This window comes from Sebastes fasciatus, chromosome 23 (genome assembly GCF_043250625.1).
Source record: "Sebastes fasciatus isolate fSebFas1 chromosome 23, fSebFas1.pri, whole genome shotgun sequence".
NCBI lineage: Eukaryota > Metazoa > Chordata > Actinopteri > Perciformes > Sebastidae > Sebastes > Sebastes fasciatus.
Genome location: NC_133817.1, coordinates 10249759 through 10269844, shown reverse-complemented (window position 1 = coordinate 10269844; position 20086 = coordinate 10249759). Strand labels below are relative to the sequence as shown.

Sequence of the window (20086 nt, the reverse complement as noted above, 5' to 3'; positions counted from 1 at the left end):
CCCATGTTATTGTACTTATGGTTAATTAGTGAGTGAGAAGAGCGTGGACATGTCCTCAGAATAAAACCTTTTATGAGTTATTATGATTGGAGTCTCATCTCAAGTGTCAAATGCATTTAAAGGAGTCAGCTTGGTGTTATTCTATAACCTGTTAATGCAAATGTGTTTTAACTCCACTAATTCATTAAGCAATTAATCTTCCAGAGGTAGTAGCAGACTCAGTTTTAAAGCTAGAGTGAAGATAATGTCATCATATCAAACTACAAAACCTAAGGAATCCATTAATACCAACCATGTCATACTATCTTTTCGCAAAGGAGGTTAAATAGCTCTCCACATTACGCTACATTTTGGTGAAGAAAAACTGTAATGGCCATTTTCAAAAGGGGTCCCTTGACCTCTGACCTCAAGATATGTGAATGTAAATGGGTTCTATGGGTACCCACGAGTCTCCCCTTTACAGACATGCCCACTTTATGATAATCACATGCAGTTTGGGGCAAGTCATAGTCAAGTCAGCACACTGACACACTGACAGCTGTTGCTGCCTGTTGGGCTGCAGTTTGCCATGTTATGATTTGAGCATATTTTCTATGCTAAATGCAGTACCTGTGAGGGTTTCTGGACAATATTTGTCATTGTTTTATGTTGTTAATTGATTTCCAATAATAAATATATACTTGCATTTACATAAAGCAGCATATTTGTCCACTCCCATGTTGATAAGAGTATTAAATACTTGACAAATCTCCCTTTAAGGTGCATATTGAACAGATACAAAATGTGCGATTCATTTTTGATTAATCGTGATTACATATTTTAACCGATTGACAGCCCTAGTTATCCTACATTTTTCTTACTGTCAACAAACTCCATCAAAAGACCAAAACCCAAAATAATGTGTTCGTCCATCTCTCAATATTTTCTGAATTCCCGACCATGTCTGTGGCACTCAGCCCCGAGTTAATGGCAATCCATCCAATACCTGCTGAGATATTTCAGTCCGGACCAAAGCGGTGGGTCGCCAACATTGATCTCTAGAGCTCTGCTGGCTAAAAGTGAGACTTTAAGCCTCCATATGAAACTCCAATTTGCAGTTGACTTTTTGGATTTTCGCTCTACTTCATGGTAAATGGTAAATGGACTTGGACTTATATAGCGCTTTTCTAGTCTTCCGACCACTCAAAGCGCTTTACACTACATGTCAGTATTCACCCATTCACACACACATTCATTCATACACTGATGGCAGAGGCTACTAAGGTGCCAACTTTGCCCATCAGGATTTAATCTAAATACTTATTCACACACCGATGGCTATGCCTCCGGGAGCAATTTGGGGTTAAGTGTCTTGCTCAAGGACACATCGACATGTGACCCGGAGCAGCCGGGGATCGAACCACCGACCTTCCGATTGGTGGACAACCTGCTCTACCCTCTGAGCCACAGCCGCCCTTCACACAATTAGAGTCTGTGGAAATCTATTGAGGGCAGAAAGACTTTCCCTTTGTCACAGAGCAGCCAACTCCTCCATCCAGACCCTCTTCACAGCCCGTTTATTTACTTTCCCCGTCACCAGAAATAGCTTTCTATCTCTTTTTGTCCTTCATCTCTATCAATAGCATCTCCTCCCTCCATCTGGTGAAGAGTTTCACTCTCTCTCACACAGCGCAGCTCAGTAGGCTCGATTAACTCAGTGGGAACGACCCACAAGCCTTAACCCCGGAGACTGAAGTAGGGGTGTTGTGAGGGGAATATTGATCAGTCCTCTGTGGTGAGGCGGTTGTTATGCAACACAGTGCCAGTGAGTGGGAGATTCTCCGCAGAGGGTTTGAAATAAGACAGAGAAAACATTCAAGCTCTGGCCGGGAAAGAATCACATGGAAATGAACATGCAAATAGAGAAACGGCTATCGTTTTAGGCTGTAGCGAGTAAGGGGCAGAAAAAGACAAATGCAACGATTATGTCATGTCACAGTTATCGTAACTCCTGCACAATCTTATGAACTGTGAACACCATTAACGTCAGCATCCATAATTATGACTGGAAAACTGTGATTCTTGTGAGCACGACATTACATGGACGTTTCGTGTGTCATTTTTACGCCCCATAACAAAACTACGATAATATCCGCAGTTAGGTTTAGGCAACAAAACCACTTAGTTATGGTCTTTGAACACCAAATCCGTTATTTTTGACCAAAATTGTCGCACATTTAAAAATAATTATGACCTCACGATGTGACAATCGCGTTTAAACACCAACATTTTTGTCCTTTATTGAATTTTTAGGAACAGGTTCAATTTTCTGCCTTTTTTTTTTGCATCTGTCAAAAGCCAAAAGAGGGTTGTTTGACCACTCAGAGCCACCGTAAATGCAAACGTCATCATCCAATATGGCGTCTGATAAACGTTCACTTCGTCAGAGCACTTTACGATAAAGAAATAATAGAATACAGAGATGTGAAATTTACAGATAGATCAGTTTTGTCGCGTATTACGAATTTTCACAAAAAAATAGAATAATAAAACGCATCGAACTCAGTGTTTAAAACATCTTTTATCGGATGACGGATTTAAAAAGTGCATATGAAAAATATGGACTTAGATATGGTGTGCAAAAAACTTTAGGTGTAGGAAAAACGCAAAAATAAATACGTAAACTAAGTAAAATACGTACGGAAACAACGTAACATAACGACGGAAAACACTACTTGCAAAACAAAAACACCTGTCTTGAACACCGGTCTCCTGGTTGAAAGTCCTGTGTTTGTTGGACCCATCCACCTCCCTTCACGCCCAGCATGAGCAGTCTTTCTCGCTTTTTATTCTACATCACTAGCTCACTGGCATATTTACGCAGATGTTTTTACATTGGACTCAGTACAGACTACATGGCGTACACACGACATGGCAATAACATGCTGGCATATGCTATGTTAACATTCATTTCAAAGTACAGATGCAGACGAGGGAGTTCAGACAGTAGTTTTGTATTCTGTCACATATTTAAGTGTTGCACATGTAAAGTCGACTAAGGAACTCCATCCTTCGCAACCAACGCAGCTACAACTCTACACCTCCTTTCTGTGGGAGAAATATTCTTTCTTTCTTTGTTGTATAAAAAAAAAAAATCTTGTGTCACAATTGATTCTGTACTTCATCTTAAAAAAGGCACTCCAAAATAAACTACCTTTCATACTTAATGTCAAAGTGAGTTAGAAAGAAGCATTAGCCGGTCACATCAGAGGCGTGCTGTTCCACCGATCACAACACTGCATCCATAAAAATGTATTACATAAAAACCAAACACTTTCAGGCTACTCTGTATAATAAAAGCAGCCAGTCAGATTGAAATCCTCTCTGCGTCTGCAGAGATAAAACCTCTTGGCTATTAACTCTGCCTGTTGTGCTGTTCATCCTGCAGCCCTCCCCCAGCGAGCGTGGAGGGGGATGATGAAATGCCGCAGAATTAAGCCTGGCGCAGACAAAATTGGATGCTGTTAATCAGCGGTGTCGGTTCCCTCTGCGGCTCGGAGCTGATGATGGAACGTGATGGAGCTTGTGTCAAGCCCTCCCCCCCACGTTTTGGAAGCTTGGGGGTCCAGCTGTCTGTCAGTCAGGATCAGATCCATATTACCACACCCACCTCCCACTGAGCCACCAGGACCGAGCGTGGGCTCCGGGCAAAGGGTGAGGAGGGGGGTGATCATGTTAACTGGCATGAAGGGTGGGGGCTAATTAAGAGTTACGCCACACAATATAATGTAATTCATATATCTTACTAATAGTCATTGTCTCCCTCGTCCTGTACAGTTATAGCGGTCGGAAGACGAGCTTCAGCTAAAAAAGTCTTTTGATTGACGAGGATGACGAATGACTTGTCAGCCATGATACGAACTGTGAAATGGTAAGGAAGGGAGCTTTAGCCTTGGACACACGTGGCCAAAGAGTTCAAGGATTGTAGGGCTGAGTATCAGGACTCGATACCCGAAGTTTCTACCAAGTAGTATCGAAACTTCTCCACAAAAAAAAAACACAATACAAACCGAACCATGGGCTTTGTTGAACCGTTGGATCACACAAGCTGCAAGAAGTAAGTTCACAATGCCCCTCTGACCTGATACTATCACATAAGCGATCATCTCGCATCCCAATCGCCAGTTCTGGCCTCCAAGTCGTCCGTTAATTCCTGATAATGGACACCTCGTTGGGCATTATCCCTTACATTATGCCACAAGTGCAAAGGATTTGCTGAAGATGTGTTGCGATGAAAATGAAACTGAAAATGTGCTGGAGATATTTCTGGGTCATGTCTAGAAAAGTAATCCTCAAGTTGTGAAACTCTCACGAGAAGGTTAAGGTCGGGCATTGACCTTGATTAGTTAGGTTAGGTTAGGTCATCGGGGAGCGTGTCTCACGAGAGTTTTCGGAACTTCTAGACACAACCATATTTCTGTCCCAGATTTCTGTGTATTACTTGAAAATGTTAGATATTGGTGCCAATATGATACCTGAGTTTTGGAACCAATAACTCAACAACACTACTCAGGTGTAATTCATACTGTGCAATATCATTTTTCCACTTGTACAATTGTGTTAATAGTCTGGTAATAGTCAATACTGTATATATTGTTCCTGTTTTTATATTTCCTTTTATTTAAATTGTTCATATTTTGTTTCACTTTTGATTTTCACCGTGTTGTATCTTGCTTTTTTTTTAACATTTCTTGATTTGGATCAGAAAATATAAGCAAGCCTAAAAAACTAACCAAGCATTCAAATGCCAACTTTAAATACTTAATAATTTTCTATAGTAAATGGTTTACATTTTATATCTGTACTCACTCAGTCATACTGAAGTCTCTGCTCCATGAATATTTCTACAAAGAAAGAGAAAGACACACAATTTCAGATTATTCAGATCCATCTTTAGTCTACTGAAGCTCAAAGGGAGATACTGTATGCACCATATGTCCCCTGCAGAACCCTATAGCTGGCTCTGCAGCACAGAGAGAAACTGTATATACTATAGATCTAAGATTATGTTTAGCACTGTGGTGAATCCATGCATAGTCCTCTCTCATTATGAGAAAAGGATTGTGGGAGTTGTGTGGAAATCTGCAGAGAGGGTGTGAAGATCTTTATGATAACACCACTTTTACATTTTAATGTTAATTAGGCACTGCTTTAGTGCTGAAACAAATACATTAATCAAGTAAAAATGTCTTAAATATGCTGCTTTTCTCATTTTAAAATACATTTTTATTGATTAATCTGCCACTTATTTTCTCGATTGTTTGGCATAAAAAGTGAAGAACCAAAAACCAAAGCAAATTAACTTAAATGGATGTATAACAGAGAAAGGCAGAAAATCATCACGTGAGAGCTTGAAATCAGAAAATGTTTCAATCAGTTATTAATCGCAGCCTCAGTGTCAACATGGATTGGAAAATGTAATAATGTTAAATGATGATAAAGTTTGATAGCAGATATGTTACAAGAGAATAAACCGCCTTTTAGGAAACAACCTAACGTGACACCAACCAACCAAACTGTGTAGGAAGTTTGTGGGAACAGTGACAGCGAAGCATCATCAGCACAAACAGGCGCCATGACAACGGATTGTCTGAACGCCAACAGTAATCCATATTTACAGAACTGACGGCGGCTGTGACCCGACGCTGGAGGTTGTGGAGGGTGGGAGGATGTGATATGTGCTTTAGGAACTGGGTGGGCTGTCAGTTTTATATTCAGATCACACAGGAGATTTTCTTCATTTTCAGCGGTGACATTTTAGCAGATTAATCTTTCAAGACTTTGGAAAAGAAGTTTAAAGCTCCTTTAAAGTTGCATGAAATCATTATAATCCCTTTTCTATTCGTTTTTTTCTATAAAGCCTAAATATGTCTTGAGTTTATTTCTATTCATACAGAAATCATGTTAGTCCTTATAGTTTGGCGAAGTGGCTGCAAAATAGACGCTTAATATTGTATTTGAAATGATATATATTTATATAACATGTATCTGAAACCAAACGCTGCAGCATCCATTCATAGAGCGTGTTTGTTTGCCTCAAGGGAGTGTGGTTTCAAGCTGTCATGTTCTATAGACGGGGTCCTCGTGATGGGTTTATTACTCAGTAAATGTCTCATGGCTGTGGTCTTTTATAGATATTAAAGTCATGGTACATGTTGACATCTCAACCTTTTTTTGGCTTGTGGCCTCCATGAACAAAGTCATACCTTAAATGTTAGCAGGTCTGTCTCTGGGGATGCCGGTCTGTCTGTCTGTCTGTCAGTCAGTCCACCGCTTCGGTTCAGACTGAAACAGACAAATATCTCAACTGTTGGATGGCTCGCCATAAAAAAATTTATGAATATTCATGATCCCCAGATGATGAAGCCTACTGACGCTACCATGAGGTTGACATTGTTAGCATATTTATTTGATTTGACTTAATGTTAAAAACGCAGAAAAGTTTTTAAAAAGTATAAAGTATATTTGTAAAATAAAACAATTAAAGATTAAATAAACAATTCAATGAAAAAAACATAAAAAACAGATTTTTTAAAACTATATGTTAAAATATATATATTTAAAATAAAAACAAAAATAGAAATGAAAATAATAAATAATTAAAATATTTAATGAGAAAATACAAAAATTAAAAACTGAATTAAAAATGAGTAAAATGTAAAATAAACAAAATAAATGAAGTATATACAACAAGTAAAATAAGAATCTATATTAAAAAACGATTATTAAACTTCTGCTCTACAAAAAAAAAAAGTGAAATCTGTTCCTGCTGGTGACAAAGAGTTATTTTGGAAATCTAGACTTTAACATTTACTCCACAAGTCATTGAAATGATCCCAAAAACTCCTGACCCTGTAATCGGGGCTGCATGACATTTTTCTACTTGAGACATTGCTGTGGTATCATGATAACCTTTTTAACTCCTTAGGGTATTGAATAGAAAAAAGCTACACGGATCCACGCTGCATAACAACTAACTCTCCAGAGGGAATATTTCCCTTGTGGGCCAACTTCCAGATGATAATAACGCTGCTAAAAAAGGGTAATTTGGGCTTCAGTTATAGTCAATAGAGGAAATGATGTGGCTAAAAGCAGACATCCATTCACACACACAAATACACACAGGGTCAGTTAGGTCACGACAAGGCCGTGACCTCTGTGTGGTCATGTCCAGGGTCAGATGTCTGGGACGTGTTTATGTCCAGTCTGTCTGCTCAGGGAGCAAAAGTCACCGGATCCATCACTGGAAACCAGCGTTTTTTCTCTGGCGAACCAGGAGACGGACGGTTAATTTAAACACAACCGTGTCCAAACTAACAGACTTGAAATCATGTATAACAGATAGGATCCATAAGAACAACAAGGCCACGTATCAGCCCGGTTCTGCTTGACCATTAATGGTCATGAACACAAATCAGTCTGAGCTAACAGAGCAGGAATGTTCACCGCTTATAAGGACAAACTGCAGCTGAATGCTTGATGTGTTGATTTTGGGATATAACAAGGTTAACTTCAAGGTTAATCATCTGCTAATTTAAATGACTACTTGACTTAACATTTGTGAGGTGAACATTTCATTATCGTAATAAATCATAATATAACCTACAAAACACTTGCTCGTTTCATGAGCTGAAGAACTCATTAGCTCTTATTGAGCTCCCTTATTAAAGTGATACCAATCAAAATGAGGAGATTAACAGAAGGGGACCGGTATCAACTACGGTGGCCTTCAGGTAAGGTAAAATGTGAAATGCTCTCTCTAGAGCCAGAGTTTGGTTTGTCCAAAAACAACGATTCTTAGTTTCAGGTGATTATACACTAACGAAAACACAGTTATGAATATTATATTACTGCTAATAGATCCCCGAAATCCTTCATACTGTTCCTTTAATGGCTTTAAAGGAGGCAAACAAACCACGACCTGACAGCTTGATCTGTGGCGCTCTGAGAGCAGCGAGGACGCGGCCCCATAGGTGAAGCCTCCCCCTGGCACGTCCTCCAAAGCGCAGAAACACAGGGGAGATGAGAGGCTGCGGCCTACCAGGACACCTGAGCCTTCATTTACCCTTTTACACAAACACACACTAATTTATATTGCATGAGAAAAAGAGAGGCACTGTACATAGATGGTTATAGGATCCTCCCGTCGGGAACAGTGGGTGATTCCCTGCAGGCACTGACAAACAACACAGCCGTCTCACTGCCATGTAAATCTCATGCACCAAATGTTGCATTATGTAAATCTGAAGTGCTTTATATCTTTGAGATGATACACCAGATAGAAAAGAGACTGCACAGGATGAAAAGGAAAAAGGCACTCGCTTATATGGTTGATGTTTCTTAACAGCATGTCAGCGCTTACTGACAGCAGCATAATGCCACCGCTGATCCTCCTCACTCATAAATTCACACACTCTCTAACCGGTGAAAACAGGACTTTAAGCAGTATGTTATTTCACTGCATTGAGCCTCATGCTTTCATACTCTGTCAGCAACCTGCTGGTTAGAATACCAATGTGTGTACATCTGAGATTACAGCCAGCAGCGAGCAGATCAGAAACCTGAACCTGACACGTCTGTCTGCGGGGAACGCGAATAACAAGACCGGCAGCACAGGAGACAGACATTCAGTGTTTATTAACAGAGTATTTACAGTCAAGGTGGGAAAACAGAGACAGCAGTGTGTTGATGTGTGTGCGTGTGTGTTAAGTCTGTGAATCCTTGTAGAGAACATTGGCCACCATTGCTCTCACTGCTGCCGGGTCCTCGGTATCTGTGAACGGGAAACACAAATGTGGCAATGACCACTGACATGAGACACTCAGTGTGTGACCAGATGAACATTATCAGGACTGTCTTACCGGTTAAAACTTCTTCTTCTTTGGTAGGGAGTCATACAATGGAGCATTGTAAGTCAAATAAATAAATTACAGAGCTGGGGGTTCATATTTAATTTATATTTAAGAGAGGAAAAACTCAGATATTCTCTGAGATTAAAGTGGCAAATTTACAAGAAAGAAACTCACAAATTTATGAGAATTTTTTTTTATATTCTCTGAGATTAAAGTGGTAAATTTACAAGAAAGAAACATACAAATTTACGAGAAAAAAAGTTGAATATTCTCTGAGATTAAAGTGGTAAATTTACAAGAAAGAAACATACAAATTTACGAGAAAAAAAGTTGAATATTCTCTGAGATTCAAGTGGCAAAATTAGGAGAAAAAACAAAAAATTCTGGGAAAAAACTCATATTCTCTGATGTTAAAGTGGCAAATTTAACTCCCTCCCCCAACTCTGTACATTTCTTTTTACCTACAATGGCCCTATTACGCTGTCGACCGACAAACTAAAGCGAAACCAGTCGAAACTAGCTGATGATTGAATGTAGGAGGAACTGTCCATATTCAGAAACCATTCCACGTTGTGATGAAGAGCTGACAGACTCTTCATCCTCACTGTTTGGCTAAAGGGCAGTTATTAACGTGAATGAACAGCAAGGAAGAACCTGAGAGCTGCTACTGACATTTCTAAGAGGTCAGGGTGAGGCAGCTAAGACAGCTAAGACACCTACAGTACAAAGTTTTCCTTTCATTTTCATTTACTTTTTTTACTTTTAGTGTTTGTTCTTCTGTGTGTTTTAATGGGTATATGTTTTAGTAAAACTGCATATGAAATGAAATGCACTTCAAGCCATTTTTGATGGCACTTTGGTTGAGATTTAACATGTATGCTCATATCCATTTCCTCGTCCCCCAGCTGCTACAGCAGACATTTTCCACACTGTGTTAGGTAACAAGCCTGAGAAATCATAGTCAAAAGAAACACAACAGGCCCAGAGGTTGAATTATTAACAGAGGCAGCAGGATGCTACGCTAACACCACCACCAGGCTTCAGAAAAAACAGCTGGAACCTGCATTTTCATCTGCAATCATAACGCTCCAGTGAGTCTTACTAATCATGTGTTAGTGTGTCATCATTTTTCCCTCACTAAATAGGATTCCACTCATTTAACAGAGGTTTTACTGACACAAAACGGTTGATTAGGTTGTCACCCATGCAGACCTAAAACACTAATTTGTGATTTAATCAGATTTATCCTTTAAAAAAAAAAAAAAAAAAAAAAAAGGTTTAAATATATTACATGCATGGAGGCTGAAAATGCACTCGGGCAGATTAATGTTCTAACACAAGGAAATTAACAGGAAATAATAACCATTGTGCGCATTCACAATGATTAACCAACTTATTGACTCAGTTAAACATTGTGTTTGTCAGGAGAAAAGAAGCTGGATGGCAATTTTCCAGAGAGAGAGAGGAGGGTAAAAAGATAAAGAGAAACGAGTCAGAGAGCGGCTTCCTCGGCTTCTGTGGTCTTTGTGTTCGTGGATTACAGCCTCTCTAAAAATACTTGAGTCTTTTCAGCACAGTTGACTGACAGGATGCAGATTCATACACACTTGGATGTAGAAATGAAAACATTGGATTTGAGGCTTCCTGAATTAATTTCCTCCCTGACCTCTTCCTCTATGTGTGTGCAGATTTGTAAAAGGGGAGCCAGACAACGGGCCTCGTGCAACAAAAGTTTGGCGTCTCTTTCACTAAAATGTCTCCAAGAGAAAAAAAAAGAAAAGGATTTAACACTGCAGAGCTTCAAGTCCTGCTGTTGGAGATCATCAGGTGAAAACACAACATATTCATTAGTCAGTATTGATAAAGGACTAGGGCTGTGTATTGGCAAGAATCTGGCGATACGATACGTATCATGATACAGAGGTTATGATTCAATATATCGTGATATACTGTGATACTGTAAGCAAGTGATATATTGCGATTAAAAAAATCTAATATCAGCAAAACTGTCATAGTATAAAGAACACACCACCATATGCATAAAATAAGAGTGAAACACTTTTTTATGCAATCAGAACAGAGGGATCTGCATTTGCATTTATGACATCACTATCACAAAATATACTATTGCGATACTCAATTGTATCTTTGTTTTCTCACACCCCTAGTTTCAACTCGATGAGCGCCTCCTGTTCATGAGGAGGTGTGAATTCGTGAGGTGCCCTTACTAAACTGCTGTATAAGGCTGGTTTCTGCTCCGTTTGTGAGCAAGTTTCATTCAACAAAAATTGTCTCCAAGAGAAAAAAGAAGAATTTCAGAGCTTCAGGACCCTGCTGTTGGAAATCAGCAGACGAAAATGTAATATATTTGGTGGAGCCAGGACTGTTAGGGGACCCGAAACAATTTGAAAATATGAATATAGCTGCTTACAATGTGTCAACAGAGCAGCGCTGCATAAAGAAGGAATGGTTTGATATGAGGTTTGATGCTAAAACAAGTCTACAGCCATGCAATTCATCCTGAGAGGAATAAGAAGGTGGGTACCAAAGGTCATGGCATCCAGTAGTTGTTGAGACATTTCAGTCTGGACTACAGAGGTAGACAGACCAGTGTTGCCATCCCTGGATAAAAAATAAGTGACCACACCAAAATATGCTACTAAAATCTAAAAAGAAATTCTTAAATCACTCATACGTGCCGCCGTAAGAAAGAATGTGTTTGTTGGAGTCGTTCCCGAGTGATGCCGTTAAACTCGCCAGTGAACAGGATCTTGTTAGCAGTAAAATCTGCCACGTGGGGATCACGTTTTATTCTCCCCTCCTCGTTAGTATTCAGGTCAGACTGAGTGTTACAACTGGATGGCAAACAACTTGACGACAAATAGTCTCAGTTGGTCTCTTGTCCAATTACGACAACAAACACCGGAGACGTCAGGTCGATTCTGACGAAGGATGCTCTAATCTGAGCCGAATCAGCTTCCTAATGAGTTGCTGGGTGTACTCACCGACTCCCAGCGCCTTCAGGTGGCTCGTAAACTCAGGTTTCTCCTCCAGGACTCGTAGCATGTTGGTGGACTCCATGCGCTCCAGCTGAACCTTCCAGTAGATGTAGATTTTGTGGTTGAAGCTGACGTACACCAGACAGGGGCTGTTCTTACCCTCCTTACATGTGTACTGACCTGCAACCACACAAGAACACACTCAAACTACATATATTACAGATGTGTTTTTACCCAACATGTGGCTGTGATATAGTGTGTTATGTGAATCCCAATGCACACATCAGCAACGCTGTGCTGCCTGGAGACTAATGCGTGTCTCTGTGGCAGAGCCAGCTTCCCCACGAACAGAAACAATCTAATCTGCTTTAATGATCCCACAGAGCAGAGCAGAGAAAGTAGAGTGGACGGGAGGGGTCGACTGTTTTCACAAACAAACCAGTCAGATCAAACAAAATCTCTTTCTCCAATCCACTTACTACTGTTCATGTCATATTAGCTCCCTCAAATAAACTGTGGCTTGTTCAAACACTGCAGAAAGATTTGAAGAGGAGACAGAGAGAAGGAAGTAGGAGGAAGAGCAAAGACTGTGTGAGCCCGAAGCTCAACGGTGACACCTGTTGGTGCGGCTGGGAACCTCCGGCTCCAAAGTAAAACAGGCACCTGCTATATAAGATCATTTTGGGGGGGTCAAGTATGAGGTCTCTTACCTGCACAGAAGGCGTTGACGTTCTCATCAAACTGGAACCGCACGACCGTCCGATTGTGGTCAATGATGTAGGTTTGACCGTCCCAGGCGCACGCCACCACCTCCTCTCTGCCGTCTCCCTGCAAGCAAACACACGTCCTTGCCATCATTCTCAAAACAACCTCTCCAAACTTTAATACAGTGCTGAAATTACTCTGTGTTTAATCAATCACTATTTTTATTTTAAGGGTAACTTTGGTATTTTTCAGCATGGACCCTATTTTCACATGTTTTTGTGTCTAACTGACTAAGGAGGACAACAATTTCTGAAATTGGTCCAGTATAGAGGGAGAACACTGTAACCGGCAGCCGCTAAAAGTTAGTTACTTATAATAACAATCTGAGCCTGTCAGTGGCAATACTGGACCAATTTCAAAAAGTGTTGTCCCTATTAGTCACTTAGACACAAAGACATGGGTCTGGGTGTGGTCAGGTTTGTGCTATATTGCACCTGTAACTACACTCCACCATAGTGATGTCACAGCGTCCTGGAGGACACCTATACATCACTGCAGCAAGGTGAGAAGTTAAACCAGCAAAAACAAGATTTCCCGCTGCTGTTAAATTGCTTTTTAAAGTCATGTATAAAGCAAAAATGCCAAACTTGTAATCAAATATGGTTGCACAAATCCAACTATTTTTTTAAAAATTGAATTTAGCTCTATATAAATAAACAAACTCACAGTAACGTCGAGCTTCTGCAGCGCAAACAGCTGATGATCCACCTGGACGGACCACAACAGCTGCTCTGAGCTGTCCATCAACTTCAGGGTCCCTGTAATATGTGAAGGTAAAAAGAGACATTAAGTATAATATTTAATACTTATTGTTCTACCTGTTTTATATGCTACTGCTACTAGAAATAAAGAATACATCAAGAAATACTGGACAAGTTTATACAGTTTGCTTTTAATGGCTCCTTTGAGAAATTAATTTATTCAAGGGCAAGGATTTTAATGTGTCCATGTGTGGCTGATAGCAACGATGAAAAGCTACAAATCTGTTATAAGGAATCAAATTGAGTCCAATAAAAGGGAGCAGCAGAATGAACTAAACATCTTCTTGCCAACAAGGTGAGAAAATCATTTTATGACAAATAACCCCTGAAATGACGTTGAAGTACAGAAACAGATTCTCTTAATGTTCCTCATATAATCTCTAATGGAATTGTAATTTCTTTTCTCTGTGCTCATCCAGGTGTCACCTAGAGGGAGCTTGTGAGAGTAAAACGTTGGCAGCTGAAAGCGTTAAGTGATGATAATCCCTCTGGATCCTCTCTTCTTTAAATATTGATGGACTCTCCAGCTGCTCTGAGAGCTGTTTGCCAGTTATCTGTTATCTTTTTTTAATGCTAAATGCAGTACCTGAGAGGGTTTCTGGACAATATCTGTCATTGTTTTGTGTTGTTAATTGATTTTCAATAATAAATATATACATATATTTGCATAAAGCAGCATATTTGTCCACTCCCATGTTGATAAGAGGATTTAATACTTGACAAATCTCCCTTTAAGGTACATTTTGAACAGATAAAAAATGTGTTTAAAATTCATGACTTACCATCTAAAGTACAGAGAGCGAACAGCCCACATGTAGATGATTCCTCTTTTGAGCCTGATGGAAAAACAGAGATCAAAATGGTTATAGTTAGATCCCTTACTTCCATTAAATGTTGTGTAAAGTAAAGAAAAACAGAGTGTCTGTTTGGTACCTTTACTGATGCTGCCGATGAGATGAGTGGAAACATTCTTGTTGTGAATCCGCCCGGTGGTCAGATGGAGAACTATATCTCTGGATGGTCCCTCACTGTGAGCGAAGAAATCAAAACACAATTAATGTCACCAATCACAGTTTCTTAGTTCGATAACTTCTGTGTGTAACAGCGTCTACCTCCCGGGGGTGGCGGGGGCGTCTTCTCCAGAGCCAGAGGAGGAGTCCTGTTGTGTCCAGGAACACAGCAGGATGGCGTAGCCGCAGCCTGGCTGGGACACCATCAGCTCTGGTAAACCCTCTGGACCCGGGTTCACCGACAAACTGTCCACCTGCACCATAGACATCAGCATTAAACATCTGGCCTTTGCTTTGTGTGATTACATAATAAGCTCATATTTCACTGTACAGGATGACTTTATTTCTCTGTGTTGCACATAAATAGCCACTTAACGCCTGTCATAACTATCAAGTGGGGATGGACAATATACTTTAAATCAATTTCACGATAAGGATATATTCTTATATTGATATCCATCATCACAATTCAATAGGGTTAAACTGAAACACTCTTTTGTGCACCAGCCAATCCTAAAATTAAATATGGAGCCTAATAGCAGATTAAATGTAAATGCTGAAGGTTCTTGAATATATAGTCTGCGGTGATTGTAATGGTGTGTGAAATGTATATATCCTTGTTTCCTGTCTTCAATTTTTGTGTCTTTGGAGCTGCTAAGATGCAAGAAAAAGGTCAGACTTGATCTAAAAGCAAAGTAATATCATATCAATAATGAACGTAGCTGAAGTGAAGTGTACCTGCCCCTCCAGAAGCCATTTCTTCAGCAGAACCAGCTGTCCAGATCCCAGCTCTGAACCGTCAGACGGCTCCTCCCAGCGGAAAGCTCGCACCACTCGGTCTGTGTAGCCCACCACCAGCTCACAGCGGCCGTCACCGTCTACGGTACAGACATGCACACGCTGTAGTCACATTCAAAAAGCACAACACACAGGATACATGTATAATAAAGTGATTTACCGATGTCACTAATGAGGATGACTTTGGTGTTGGCAGGGATATGTTGGGTGAAGAGCGGCTTCTGCTCATCAAACGACATGAATTCATGCTGACTGGATGAATCTGATTTAGTGGCAGTGGCTGCTGTCAGGTCAAAGAGGTGAAACCAGCCCTCCGCTCCAACAGCGACCACAAAGTTCTGTCAAACAGGAAAAAAAACCACAATGTTGGGAACATCATCACCGAGACATTCATGACACGCTGCTGCAGATCATTTCAGAACTTACCTTTCCTTTGTTGCAGACGTCTCCAACTGCAACACAGGTCAGCTGCCAAACCAAAACACATCATATGAGTAAGAGAAATAAATCTATGAAATCGTGAGTCCTGGTTTCTGTACTGACCATGCCCACACAGGTTCTGGTGACCCAGGGTTTGGAGTCGTCATTCTTGTACACCAGCAGCTTTCCGTTGGTGTCGCCCACAATCAGCTCGTTCAACTAGAACGGAGAAAGACAGCACATTTATTTTGCTATAATATGGAACCACCACTATTTAAACACCCTGAAGAATAATCTGAATCTTAATCATGGTTTAAGTCCTGATATTTTGCTTTGACTGTTTCTTTTTGACTAATTTATCTTCTGGTTTCTAAAAAAGGAGGAATATCGGAGAGAAGCCACAAAGTAAAGTTTGAATGTTGTCTCAGGTGTGTTGGCAAGGAGAAAAAAACAGTATCAAGGAAAAGATGCATGCACACTGAACTCATGCTCTCAAAACAATACATTGAGTATATTACATCTTCATTATGTATACTCAGCATCTGACCAAAAGGTCCATATGTAGACTTCACATAAATCAAAACGAGTGTGGGCTTTATTTGAAGCCCTAACACCAATAACATCAGCAACGTACAGATCAAATTTAGGGCTGCAACTAAACATTATTTAATCTTGGTTAATTATTTGGTCCGACATCTGTCACAAAAAAGAAAGAAAAGAAAAGAAAAATGCAAATTACAGTGTCATATATTTGTCTGAGCAGCTGTCCAAAACCAAAATATTAATATATATATATATATATATATGTATGTATATATATATATACATACATATATATATATATATATATATAAATATAAATAAATATATAAATAAAAGACAAGAAAAATTATCAAATTCTCAGATGTGAGAAGCATTCAGTATTTGAACATGTTGCACACATAACTTTTGTTTTGTGACCTTATTTCTATCCAGATAGGATGCCTTCAAGTACTTTTATTTACTTTATTCCATATCAAGGACAACACACAGACTGCCTCTGAGATTTTATGCAGAGAACATTTCTGCAACTTTACAAACACAGTACATTAGACGAGAGCAAATAAAAAGGCAACCAATCTACCTTGATAAGATAAAATAAGACAAGACTTTATTAATCCCGATGGAAATTCTTGTGCCAGAGATTGCTCAAAAATACAACAAAATTACAACAAATTCAAGTGTATAAAATAAAAAGTACTATTTCTAGCACAAGTACCTTAAAGAATAACAATTAAATAAGATACATTTAGTAAAATAAGTAAATAAGATAAGTAAAATTAAAAAAAAGTAAGTAAGCTAAAAACAACAAAAAAACAACAGAAAAATAAGTAATATGGAGAGTGCATTGAAAAGTATTGCAGTTTTCTCACACCAGACTACATGCATGTTTTGAGCATTTTAAGGACTGTACTCAATCTGCATCTGTTTCCAGGTCTGTTGGTTTACATTGCTCGATACCAACAAGTGAACAAACTTTAATGTAACATTCGGCTATAACATAATTAATGAGCTATGAACCGATGAACCTAAAATAAGAGTTATCTCTTACTCACAGAGTCGTTGTCTGCATCTCCCAGACAGATAGCATGAGGAAACAGAGTTCCTGTAAAGTCCAAGCTGACACGTTGGACGTAGTTCAAGGACCTCATAGCTACAGATGTCAGCTAGTTTATAAACCAGCTAAACATCTGGCCAGCTGCTGTTAGCATTAGTGGTTTTATGGCTAATCAGCTGTGAAGTTGCTCCTTGCTAGTAAACAATAGCACATGACCCGAGGAAGTACGGAAGCTCAGTAGAGACAAACTACTTCGCGAACATTACCGCGGTTCTTCTATTATTATTAGGTGGTAAAATATCGACATCTAGCAGTGCATGTGTGTAAGTACAAAAATATAAAGCACTCCAAATCAGACCTTAAAATGTAAATTGTACAAGATAATTGTCTGAACAGCTGACATTTTTTGCTTTATTTATTAGTTTTTCTTATTTATGAATGAACTCTCCAGGTGTTTCATACTTACCCAACAAAACATTAATTGCAACAAATAAGAAATGATATTGATAGAAATTTCTCTTTCTGTTGACTTTCTAGAGAAACAACCTAACAGCTGTCCCTATACATAGTCTTTTTTAAAAGGTTTTGTCAAATCTATTTGTTAAAACATGTCTTTTCCTTTTTTCACTGCTATAGAAATATGTTGTTTGTTTTTTATGTCTGCAGTTAAAAAAACACTATATCTTAAATGTATCTTTTTAATCATTTTAGCAAAATTTTAAATGGACAAAAGTAATTTTCATAAGAGAATATCTTGATTTAAAATGCAACAGTACATTAAAAACATTCAGTGCTCCAACACCAAAGCCTTAAATAATGCAAATTGTACACAATAATAGTCAGAACAGCTGAATTTATTTGTTTTATTTATTTGTTTTTCTTATTTCATTTTTTATACCCTTTAACCTCTTGCATATTTCTACTATTATTGTTTGGTATTGCACAGTTTTGTAACATACAGTTTTTGTATTTTCCTCCAGTGTTGTGCCACTGTTGTCCTCTAGAGGGCGACATTCAATCACAACTTTTCATATGAGACAGAAATCCACCCATTCAGGAGGGAGGAGGTGTTTACACAAACATCACAGAGGCAGAAGTCCATTACAGAAATAGTTGTTTTTAAAATGCCATAAGTTCATTGTAACAGGTGGGTGGACTATATGTTTTGTTTACTTTTCTCCCTCTCCAGTACTCCTCCTTTTATTTCTATCACTTTATTATACTGTCTTCTTGTTGTAGGCTATAAACATGTATGAATTATGTGGAAAAACTAATAAAAAAAGTTGCTCATTGTAACTTTTAGTACAACTACATTTAGAGGCCAGACTACATTTCTGACAAAGCTTCTGAGTCCATGTGTGCTGAAATATTTACACCATGTACTCAAGTTTGTGCATCATTTTGAGAAAATCTAATGTTTTCTATACAAAATGTACAACAGATTCATTAAACCCAGTCAAATATCCATTTACAACGATTAAACTCACACACATATTTTGTATGTTAAATAAAAAGAGTAACTGACAAACATTAAACATATACCCATTACATCCAGCCACCCTTTCACATCTGTTCTGGTCTTGTCCAAAACTAAATAGTTTCTTGCAGTCAATATTTAAAACCTTTTCAGATGTTTTGGAAGTACCCCGTAGAACCTTCTGCTACTACTGCAGTATTTGGAGTAGCACCACAAGACATACATCTTAGAATATGATAGCTTTTACACCTTAAATGGAAGGAGAAGAATCCTCCAACCCTCAGGATGTGGTTTAAAGATCCCATACATCATTTGGTATTGGAGAAGATTCGCTATACTATAAGAGGGTGTGCTCAGAAATGTTATGCTTTATGGAGACCCTTTTTAATCTATATAGAACAAATGGATACCACTGACATTGGAGTTTTAAACTGCTGACCTCATATTACATATAATTCACAACTTATACTTAGTTTTTTTTCTTTATTTATTATTATTATTTTTAATTGACTTATTTTTCTGTATTTTTTTTGGTCCTTTCCTTTTTTTCCTTTTTTTTTTTTTTCTTTCTTTATTTTGTTTTTGTTTGGTATATGTTTCATTTATGTTGCTATCAGATTTAATTCATTTATATGTATAAATGTAATTGTTTATGAAATTAACTTTGCTTATTTAATGTTGCAGTAATATTGTTATAGGGATGGTTTATACAATTATTTATTGGATTTTGTACAGAATACCAATAAAAAGACTTTGAGCAAAAAATAAAATAAATAAAAAATAAAAACATACAGTATACCCATTACTCAGGGTGCACCTGCTGAAAGAAAACAAAACACAGTCAGAAAACTGTTTTTTAATGACAAACAAATTGAAAGATAATCTCTCCCATCACACACAAAGACAGTGTATGTGGATGATACGGCTGCTTATGAGTTTTTGTTTTATTGTCTCCACAACTCCATAAAGAAAAGAGAAAAAAAAATACAGAAAGTGGTAAAAGAAGAACTCAGGCGCCCAGATGTCATATTAATTATTACACTCAGCTATGACTGGAAAGCCCCTTAGAGGAAAAGGAGCCTCTGGAAAGACCAGCAGAGAGAGAGAGAGAGAGAGAGAGAGAGAGAGAGAGGGAGAGAGAGAGAGAGAGAGAGAGGGAGGGAGAGAGAGAGAGAGAGAGAGAGAGAGAGAGAGAGAGAGAGAGAGAGAGAGAGAGAGAGAGAGAGAGAGAGAGAGAGAGAGAGAGAGAGAGAGAGAGAGAGAGAGAGAGAGAGAGAGAGAGAGAGAGAGAGAGAGAGAGAGAGAGAGAGAGAGAGAGAGAGAGAGAGAGGGAGAGAGAGAGAGAGAGAGAGAGAGAGAGAGTCCTCA

At 38.7% G+C, this 20086-nt stretch overlaps 1 protein-coding gene and 1 long non-coding RNA gene across 2 annotated transcripts in view; both read right to left on the bottom strand.

Moving 5' to 3' along the window:
* The window catches only part of LOC141761583 (uncharacterized), a 50259-nt gene extending 43830 nt beyond the window's left edge, over window positions 1–6429 (bottom strand). Inside the window, exons 1-2 of the long non-coding RNA XR_012592601.1 lie at window positions 6246–6429; window positions 4849–4883 (exon numbers count right to left, since the gene is read on the bottom strand). This is a non-coding gene — a long non-coding RNA (uncharacterized LOC141761583). The remainder of the gene's footprint in view (window positions 1–4848; window positions 4884–6245) is intronic.
* A 2228-nt stretch (window positions 6430–8657) lies between these two features.
* Window positions 8658–17475, bottom strand: itfg2 (integrin alpha FG-GAP repeat containing 2). The gene is made up of 12 exons (XM_074625179.1): window positions 17240–17475; window positions 15768–15863; window positions 15651–15692; window positions 15385–15562; window positions 15165–15304; window positions 14529–14680; window positions 14350–14444; window positions 14199–14252; window positions 13322–13413; window positions 12601–12718; window positions 11897–12070; window positions 8658–8812 (listed from the first exon to the last, which is right to left on the bottom strand). The coding sequence occupies exons 1-12, from the start codon at window positions 17333–17335 to the stop codon at window positions 8745–8747; spliced, it is 1305 nt and encodes a 434-aa protein (XP_074481280.1). The 5' UTR covers window positions 17336–17475; the 3' UTR covers window positions 8658–8744.
* Window positions 17476–20086: the final 2611 nt, after the last annotated feature.